Source organism: Ursus maritimus, unplaced genomic scaffold (genome assembly GCF_017311325.1).
Source record: "Ursus maritimus isolate PB19 unplaced genomic scaffold, ASM1731132v1 scaffold_9, whole genome shotgun sequence".
Taxonomy (NCBI): Eukaryota; Metazoa; Chordata; class Mammalia; order Carnivora; family Ursidae; genus Ursus; species Ursus maritimus.
In genome coordinates this window covers 33,293,294-33,304,075 of record NW_024427107.1, presented here as the reverse complement: position 1 = coordinate 33,304,075, position 10,782 = coordinate 33,293,294, and the positions used below count along the sequence as shown (strand labels likewise).

General features: G+C 37.5%; 1 protein-coding gene across 1 annotated transcript in view; it reads left to right on the top strand.

Annotated features, from left to right (window-relative positions):
• PSKH2 (protein serine kinase H2) overlaps positions 1-6,154 on the top strand; it is an 18,869-nt gene extending 12,715 nt beyond the window's left edge. Inside the window, exon 3 of the mRNA XM_008689110.1 lies at positions 5,849-6,154. Within this exon, the coding sequence (XP_008687332.1) occupies positions 5,849-6,154 (306 nt within the window). The remainder of the gene's footprint in view (positions 1-5,848) is intronic.
• The last annotated feature ends 4,628 nt before the right edge of the window (positions 6,155-10,782 follow it).

The following is a 10,782-nucleotide window of genomic DNA, read 5'->3' as shown; positions in this document are numbered from 1 at the left end:
TATTTATATATATATTTATATTATATATATATATATTTTACAGTGCCAAGTACACCTTTTTCATCTTTTAAATGGAATAGAGAGAAAAGTGAGGTGTTAACATTTTAATGCTAGTGAAGAGCTACACACTCTTGCCAGTGAGTTGGAAATCATGTATTATTGTCTAATTATATTGCACTATATCACAGTAATCTTTTTTGATGTGAAAAAATCGATAATAAAATGAGTCTTATAACCATATTAGCCAGCTGGCAAAGACAAACACTGGTATTAAAAAATCCCACATGGATATTGATAGAAAATGTACTGAGATTCACCTATGACTGCTCTCCTGGTAGGAGAAAGTTTACTGATGCACTCCTTTAGAAGTAACAGAGCTGATGGATTTTGCTCAACAGCCATGACCCCGATTTTCTTTCTGTATCCTCATCTCCATTAATTTCTCGTATTTTTTCTTTGCTATATTTCTTTTCCATTCAGGTTATGAAGTAGGAAAAAGGGGAAGGAGAGCAGAAGATTTGACTCTTTATTTCCCTTTTATTCTCTTTCCATCATGACTAGAATTTCAATAATGAGATGAACCACATTTCAGTTAGGTCATAATTCTTGTAATTTGGTTCCCATTCCTGTGATTTAGTTCTTAAAAACTTACGCTCATGAAAATGTGGTGCTCAACTTTGTAAGTGATATTTTTACTTTAGAAGTTTTACAGAACATAATTTTAATGTTTATAAAATCTCTCATAATGCACTTCCTCTTCTACTCATCACTTTCTTCATCTCTTCTCTGACTGCAATTGTACAGGTATATATCTTCTTCCCTTAACCTCAATCACAGTGAGTGTTTCTTGGAATTGAAACCATGTGCATTTCACTTTGGCTGCGTAGATGTTACCTTTGGTATAAGGAGTAGTGATGAGAGTGGAAGGTAGTTATCTGTTTCCTTGATTACGTTGCACTTCTTTTTTTTTAATATTTTTATTTATTTATTTGACAGAGAGAGAGAGAGAGACAGCCAGCGAGAGAGGGAACACAAGCAGCGGGAGTGGGAGAGGAAGAAGCAGGCTCATAGCGGAGGAGCCTGATGTGGGGCTCGATCCCAGAACGCCGGGATCACGCCCTGAGCTGAAGGCAGCCGCCTAACGACTGCACTACCCAGGCTCCCCAGAATCTCCTGCTTTCTGATACGAGGAAGAGTTATTTTCCTGGTCTACAAGTAATAAAGTTATGGAGAGTTAATTGGTACTTTGGGGGCACATTTACATATAATTTAATTGCAAAACTTAAGTGAAATCCTACCAGTGCCCTACACTAAAGTTCAAAGGAAGGGAAATGCTAGTCAGAGAATTGTCATCAGTAGAAGTTTTGTTTTGTTTTTTAAAGATTTGATTTATTTATTTTAAAGAGAGAGGGCGAGCAGGGGGAGGAGCAGGGGGAGAGGGAGAGGGAGATAATCTCCAGCAGACACTGTGCTGAGTGCAGAGCCCTACAAGGGCTTTATCCCAGGACCCTGAGATCATGACCTGAGCTGAAACCAAGAATTGGACACTTAACCAACTGAGCCACCCAGGTGCCCCCAGTAGAAGTTTTTAATAAATACTACTATTTAAAAATTTTTCTAAATTATTTATTTATTTAATTTTTTAGTAGTCTCTACACCCAATGGGGGGCTTAACTCACCACACCAAGAGCAAGAGTCACATACTCTTCTGACAGAGCTGCCACGTGCCCCTAAAAGCTATTTTTAAGGAGATAAATGCTACTTTGAGTGCTCTTAGCACTCATTTGAGTGGTGGTTTATCCATCTACTTAAAAATAGATACTTGTAGTTGTCTGAAAACTCTGTAATTAAATCCATCAATAATTGTTACCCTGTACTTCAGTAAGCTCTATATTTAGCAAATTTTAACATTAATTACAATCCTTAAAATTCGAGATGTTGCATATAGAATTTTAGGAACTGTGTATATTGTGTATGTGCTTGTGTGTGTGTGTGCATGTGTGTGTGCGTGTTTGTAGTGTCTAGACTCTAATAATGACTTTTACTACTGATTCTCTATGGGCATTTCTGTGAAGGAACTACATTAGGAGAAATCATTCATCAAAAAGTTGGAAAACAAAAAACTAAAATCACTCCTTATTTCTCTGTTTAAAGGTGAAGGAATCAAGACTTCAATAGAATATAAGATACCATTCCTCTAAATTCCCTTTATTCTTTCAAAGAGAGTAAATAGTGCAATTGCTAGTATTAAATTTCAGTTTTGTACCTTCTTTTTGTTATTATTGTTTTATACCATTCGACCAATTTCTATTGGAGAGGATAGACAAATAGGCAAAGAACCAGATGAGGAAAGGAAGAAAGAGCAAAGGGAATAAAAAGGACTGAATTGTTCACAAATATTACAATTTACTTGTTGCTAAATTAATTGAATGACCTCAGAATAAAATAAAGTGCTACCTTTCTTTCTTTTTTTGTAGTTTCAAGTTTTTATTTAAATTCCAGTTAAAATATAGTGTCATCTTAGTTTCAGGAGTAGAATTTAGTGATACATCATTTACATATAACAACCAGTGTTCATCACAAGTGCCCTCCTTAATGCTCATCACCCATTTAGCCCATCCCCCTCCCTCCATCAACCCTCAGTTTGTTCTCTATAGGTGAGTCTGTTTTATGATTTGCCTCTCTCTTTTTTCTCCCCTGATGTTCATCTGTTTTTTTCCTTAAATTTCACATATGAATGAAATTATATGGTATTGTCTTTGTTTGACTGATTTGTTTTGCTTAGCATAATACACTCTAGCTCCATCAACATCATTGCAAATGGCAAGATTTTATTCTTTTTGATGACTGAGTAATATTCCATTGTATACATATACTATCTCTTCTTTATCCATTCATCAGTCGATGGACACTTGGGCTCTTTCCATAATTTGGTTATTCTTGATAATGCTGCTATAAACATCAGGATGCATGTATCCTTTTGGATCAGTATTTTTGTATCCCTTGGGTAAATACCTAGTAGTGCATTTGCCGGATTGGAGGGTAGTTCTATTTTTAACTTTTTGAGGAAACTCCATACTGTTTTCCAGAGTGGCTGCACCAGTTTGCATTCCCACCAACAGTGTAAGAGGGGTTCCCTTCTCCACATCCTTGCCAACATCTGCTGTTTCCTGTGCTGTTAATTTTAGCCATTCTGACAGGTGTGAGGTGATATCTTATTGTGGTTTTGATTTGTATTCTCCTGATGATGAGTGATGTTGAGCATCTTTTCATGTGTCTGTTAGCCATTTGTATGTCTTGCTATCTTTCTTTTTATTTGATTCATTACCTCTTAATGCAGAACATTGTTTTGCGGACACACATTTGTCATGCTAATAGTAAGTGGACTCGGTACGAGAAGTTTTGGATAATTTTCTTCTTCCAGTTCTCTGTGTGTAGTAGGTGGGTGTGTCCACAAAAGAACTGAAGAAGGAGTAAAATAATGATTTAATAGTAACAAGAACAAGAGCAACAAAAACTTACATGATATTTTATATTTTGAAAACCATACTTGATCTAATTTGTTTCTAATAGCAATCTTGTGAAAGAGATATGATCCACATTTTTTTGATGAGGAAACTGAGACCCTGTGTTTAGAGCTGTATAGGGCTGGGCAGCCTGCATAGTCCAGATCCACTTGCCTCCCTCCCAGGCTCTTCCACTTTAAGATGGGTTAACAGGCTGACTGATGGCAGTGTCTCTTCGAGAATGCTGAGAAAAGCCAAATAGGAATTTTCAAGGCAAAGAGAGGAAATGGCAAGATGGATGTCCAGACTGGTGAAGGGACTGAATGATGTCATCAAATGAGAGTTGGTCCACGATATGAATTTGATTCAATGTGTGGTCTCCAAATCGTTTTTTTATTTTTTAAGTAATCTCTGTGCTTGGTGTGGGACTCAAACTCACAACCCCAAGATCAAGAATTGCATACTGTACCGACTGAGTCAGCCAGATGCCCCTCTAAATAGGTTTTGGTCATATTATAACACTATTAGTCCAAAAGTTGTGAGCATGCACACTCAATTTTTATTCATTTATAGAATATATACATATATGCATATTATTTATTTTATACTTCATACAACATAGACAAAAATAAATTTTTGATTAAGAAGATAAAAATAAAATAGTTCTGACATTTTTTTCTACACCTGTCATTTTCTACTGTGTAATATGTGATTGATGGCTAGGTACTCTCCAGTTGTTCTTCATGGCTCAGGAATCCTGTAATTTCTAACCTGTGTTTGAATAATGCACTTCAGCTGAAGAACTTTCTATGTTACCTTATTTTCTGCAACTGCGTTTTAAGTGTATGCTCATTTGGGGTCATATTAATGAGCTCTCCATAAATCTCACTACATATATTTTATATTTTCCAGAAAGATTCAGTTGCTTGTCTTATAATGTTCCATTGGAGACATCTAATTTAACCTTGAGCCTAGATAAATGTGTCTGGATTCAGAGCCAAATAGATGTCTAGCCAAAGCAGAGGATATGCCATTTGAGTGTCAGCCACTGACGTACTTTGTCTAGACATGCAGTGTTTACATTTTATTTTCCCTGTCTTTGAGTATTTGGCAAATGTGTTCATTTATTTCATGCATTTTATTTTGGGGATAAATATTTCTCATATCTCATTTACCTAAATAAGCTAAAGGAAAAAAAAGAGCAATTCCTTTCCTGGTTTCTTTTGATTCAAATTCTAGGTTAATAGAGTGTTAAGAGATTGGAGAGTGTGATGTCTGAATTGAGTCTGATTTTTCCTCACACAAGGACAAAGACAATAGGTTGTAAGGATTTCCTTATCTTGGGAGATTCAACTTTTTAAAAACACATGTCAACCAGAAATTGTTGTTTGAGATGCAGCAGATGTACTGGCAACTTTCTCAGTGTTTCTCCTTTGTAGATGACAAAGGATACAACACTGTAGTTTTTTTCCTAGGTCTATGATATGTGTTGGTAGATAACGCAGAACACAAGTGGAAGCAACAGCTCTCGTCTCCATCCTCGCAAAAGTCACTGTGAATTACAGCTATTGTACTTAAAGTATGTGCGAAAGCAGAAAATACTGTGAGAACAAATCCCCGAGACAGTGAATAGCTGGTTGTACACATCGCAGCCTGCAGTATCTCTGCTACATGCAGAATCCTGCTTGTAGCCAACTGATGGGGGGCCATGCGGGCCCTGAGTGTGTGGAGGAAATGTCCCGGGGGAGGAGTCTTCACCCAGGTGCCCTTTTCGTCCTGCCCTTTCTCTCTGGGGGCTGTGCAGATGGAGGACTCCTAAGTCTGGAGTAAGCTTTCAAAGGGAGAGAAAGTTGATGATTTCTCAATCCATCCCACTTTCCACTCTAGCTGATTCTTGGAGTCATGGAAGCTCTATGAGATGACCAGAGAGTGGTAAATACTAACTGGGTGCTGGTGTACTTCATGGACGACAGCTGCTTTTCCTTTCCAGCCCACACAAATGTGATGTGGGAACTCACATTGCTAATTGACGCACACTGGACAGATTTCTGGAAAGGAACTCTCCTTCACTGAACAGAGAGTTTGGAAGACAATTTGTGTTTGTCTTTTCCTTTCACCAAATAGATGTTTGTTTGTTTGTTTGTTTGTTTTGTGCCTCTTTTGAAAGTGGGTTTTCAGGTTCCCTACATATTTAATGATATAGTATTTAACTTGCTTACTTGAAAAGGTCTTTCGGGTTTGATATGCGTTCATCTATGTAATTAAGAAGATGATACTCTATGTGTGTTTGTGTATTTTGATTTTATTTATTTTATTCTATTTTATTTATTTTTCCTTTCTAGCCTTGGCCAAATATTTCCCACTTGGCAAAGGACTTTATAGACAAACTACTTATGTTGGAGGCTAGTCATCGCATGTCAGCTGGGCAGGCCCTGGATCATCCCTGGGTCATCACCAGGGCTGCCGGGTCTTCCCTGAAGAATCTTCAGAGGGTCATATCCAGGAACCTCAGGCGGAAGGCGTCTCCCCACTCTCAGAGTCCTGAATCTGCGCCGTCTTCTAGGTCACGTTCTTATCACAAATCAAAGCATATGTGGAGCATGAGAAACTTAAGGGTCGAAGAATCCCCGCTGTCTGCACTTTTGTGAACAGATAACCTTCAAAACCACTTTAACCGATTTTAAGGCAGATCTATTAACTTCATTAATAGCATTAGGTCAATAGGGACCATTTGATCATGATTAAAGCGCCTAAAAAAAGCTCCACGGACATGGGAGCATGTGGCTGTTGTTGGAAAATGTTGACCTTCACTTTAAACATTTTTGGCCTTAATGTTTCCTATGTCTATATTTATACCCCAAAATATACTTCTGTGAAAGATAAGCAGTATAGTAAATACTAAATATGTTTATATAATTAGAAATAGGTGAGGAAAATCTCTTGAGAATTGATGGATTCAATAAAATATGAGATAAAGGAATAAGGGATATGTATATGAAGAAATGATGAGTCAGAGACATAGCACGCATAGCTAGAAATGGGGAATAAGTGTATTGATACTGAAATTACTGATTTAGATTTAAGACCATTGTATGGTTTAATAACCACTAGCTAAGACTCAAGATAATTACAAATACCTGTTAAGTTTATAGTTAGTCTGCAAATATTAATGGAAATTGCTAATTATGGGGCGTATAGAGAAACTTACTTGGCAACAAAACATAAAAGTAAAAAAAGTGGAACTATCTCAGACTAAAAATCTTCTGCACAGCAAAGGAAACAATTAGCAAAACGAAAAGTCAACATGTGGAATGGGAAAATATATTTGCAAACCACATATCTGATAAGAGGTTAATCTCCAAAATATGTCAAAAGCTCCTAAGACTCATTAGTAAAAACACTCATAGGCTGACTCAAAAAATGGGCTAGGGACTTGAATAGACATTTCTCCAAAGAAGAGATCAAATGGCCAATGATACCTCCTTGCACCTGTCAGGGTGGCTATTATCAAAAAAACAAAAGACTACCGGTGTTGGTGAGAATGTGGATGAAGGGAAACCGTATACATTATGGGTGGGAATGCAAAATGGGGCAGCCACCAGGGAAAACAATATACAGGATACTCAAAAAATTAAAAATAGAAGTACCACATGATCTAGCAATCCCACTTCAGGGTATTTGTCTAAAATAATTGAAATCATGATCTGGAAGAGATATTCGCAAGGCTATGCTCACTGCAGCACTATTCACAAAAGTGGAAATAAGCTAAATGTCTATCAGCAGATGAATAAAGAACATGTGGCATCTACTTGTGATGGAATACTATTCAGACTTTAAAAATAAGGAAATTCTGCCATATGTGACAACACAGATGGGCCGGAGGATATTATGCTAAGTTTAATAAGCCATTACAGAAAGGCAAACACCACATGATCCACTTGTATGAGGTATCTAAAATAGTCAAACTCAGAATCAAAAAGGGGAATGGTGACTGCCAGGGGCTAAGGAGAACGGAATGGCGAGTTACTAATGAATGAGTATGTTTTCATTAAACAAGATGAATAAGCTCTAGAGATCTGCCGTACAACTTTGTACTTAGAGTCACTGATAATGTACGGGACACTTAGAAGTTTGTTAAGAAGGTAGGTTTCATCTTACCACAATAAAATTTTTAAAAAAGAATCTTAAGATACTTTTTCTTTCTTTTCTTTCTTTTTTCTTTTTAAAGATTTTATTTATTTGACAGAGACAGCCAGTGAGAGAGGGAACACAGCAGAGGGAGTGGGAGAGGAAGAAGCAGGCTCCTAGTGGAGGAGCCTGATGTGAGACTCGATCCCAGGACTCTGGGATCACGCCCTGAGCCGAAGGCAGACGCTTAACGACTGCACCACCCAGGCGCCCCTTAAGATACTTAAGAGCATTATTCACTGGAAAATGGGAGTTTTGTGGATTCAGTTTTGTGGGTTAGCCTTTATCACCCACTATAGTTTACAAAATGGTATGTGATCATCTTGCTTCATTCTTCTGTCAACTCTTTCTGGTTAGCACAGGTTTCTTCTAGAACCATTTAACCAAATATCTTGATGGCTCAAAATACCTACCATGGAATAATTATAACTGGTGTATTAAAAGGAGTAAGTGCTAAAAGTCTGTTCTTCAGGCAAGGCACATATGGCCTGATCCTTAGTACGGTAAATTTTTGTAAAGTGATACAAAGACTGAAATACTACTATACATATATCTGTGGGACACTTGTGTGCATGGATACAGTAAATAATGGTTCATCAGTTGACATCACTTAATTTGTTTAATGAAGTACAATAATAAAATGTGAGAGTGACATTTCCTGTAACTATAAAATCAGTCTTAATTTTCTATTTTATTTTTCTTTATTAGGTTTCATAAGTGGAACATTTATATGTGATATATAAATATATCACGTATATATATCATGTATAATTAATGACAGCAGTATTTTCACTATAAATTGTAATGCTGCACCATGTACGGTGAACAATGGGTTAGTTCCTTTACTATAGAAAGAACTTAGAGTCATTAAAAAAATAGGAAAATGAGCAAGTATTTTGACAGGTAATTTATAAAAATACAAATGGCTAAGAAGTATGTGAAAAATGCTCAATTTCACTCCTAATTAAAAAGAAGAACATTAAAACAACAAAGAGATAATAATTTTTCATCTATCAGATTAATGCAGTTTAAAACTTGGATAATACATTTGGTGAAAGGTTACAGGAAAGCAGATAGTGTCATGCTCCATTCTAATGCTAGTACTTCCAGATTTCCTAAATAGCGAGAAAAAAGCTTTAACATGCAGCCATGTTATTCTGTCCTAGCATTTATTGAACACTCACTCTGTGCCAAGTGCTATGCCCAATACCCTTAACATATATTATCTCATTTGCTCCTCACAACAAACCTATGAAGTCAATATTATTCTTAATTTGATTTTACAGATGAGGAAGCCTAGGCTCAGAGATGTGTGGTAACTTCTGCATGGTCACACAGCAGCTAATTAGCACATCTGGAATTAGAAGCTCAGAACTCCTCCTTCCATCTCTATGTTGGATCAATTCCAGGAGATAGGAATGCAAAAGGCAGGCCCTGATGCCTCCAATTTTGTCCACATCGACATAAAGAAATAGTGAGATACACTGTTGCCTGAAGTTATGATGTAAATATTTGTCATTTCCGCGAATAATTTACTTTCATGTTCTTTGCTTATGCAGGTTACCCTGAGGTGTTTTCTATCAACGCCAGAATTAAGGAGCCCCCCTGCAGGCATCCTCTGGTCCAAAGTCAGGACTAGGTTACTGCGGCCAACAGAGGATACTGATTGCAAGGTGCAGAGCCAGGTTTAGGAGAGGCAGGGCTGGCCTAGAAGATGGGTCAAGTCTCAGAGATGGGCAAAGACAGGGAGTTATCCAGGGAGGCTGTCTGCAGCAGCAGGGACCAGACAAGAAGGGTCAGGAATGTGGTGCCTAAATGGGATACCTCTCGATTGGATGGGGCCCCCAAATGCGGGGCAGTGATCGGATGGACCTGAGCCAACGGCAGATGCGTAATCGACTGAGCCACCCAGGTGCCCCAAGTCTCAACATTTTTAACTTCTCAAGGTCAGGGACCAGACCTTATTTATCTTTGAAACTCCAGAATGTGGTAGTCTGCAGCTAGCAGGAGCTCAGTAACTGTTTGGAAAGAAAATTTACTGCCTGCCCTTGCCCGCAAGTGTTCCCCCCACTCAGCAGCGAAAGTTCCTGTTGAAGATCAAAATCTCTTGATCTTTTGGTAGAAGTTGGGTGGATGAGATGGGAAGAGCATAAGAGGCCTAGTGGGGAGCACACTGGGAATTTTCATGAGTAAGAAAAACCACCTTCTCTTTCGTGCTGGCTACTCCTGGACGCTCCCAGGGTGTCCCCAAAACCCTTTAAGGGTTTTGAGTGGAAGATTGTGGTTGGGTAATAAGTTCCCTTATCTCCAACTTTTGCAAAGTTCTTGCAAATCAACTCAGTTTGTTTATAACCATCTCTTTGAAAAGTGTTCTTTCATGAGCTTAATTTCTTGCTGATTTGATGTGACAAGGAAGTTGTAGGTGGTATTTTAACGTCCCAGGGTGAAATTTTCCCCACCCTTCTCCTCCTACTCCAGATGAAACAGGCTAACAAGCAAATCAACCAAACTAACAACCAACAGTATGTATTATCTACCTATTTTTTTTTAATTTTAAAGATTTTATTTTTTTAAAGTAATCTCCGCACCCAACGTGGGGGTCGAACTCACAAACTTGATATCAAGGGTCACACACTCCACCGACTGACTGAGCCAGCCAGGCGCCTGCTAATATTCGTTTTTGAATAAAAAGATTTGGACAGTTCTACAAGTTAGATATATTATATGACTTTGTTGTGAGAACTGGGAGAAAAATATTAAGTACACTTTTTCATATGTTTTGACCCTATTCTACCATCCTCTGGTGAAATTAGGTATTGCAAACTAATTTCTAAATATTTGGATATTTTTTTCTTTACTCCACCAAGCTTAATATGAATAGAGTAAAAAGAACACCCAGATTATTTTGTAAAAAAAAAAAAAATACAAGAAACCTCATATTTCCTTCTCTCATTACTTTTATGAAATCATTACTATCTTTTTCTAAAATAGGAAAAATAAGTTTATCCTCAACAATAGTATTAACTGGTCTTTCATCACTGTCTAATATCCATTTAGATTTTGTCTTGTATTATTATATGTCCTGAGT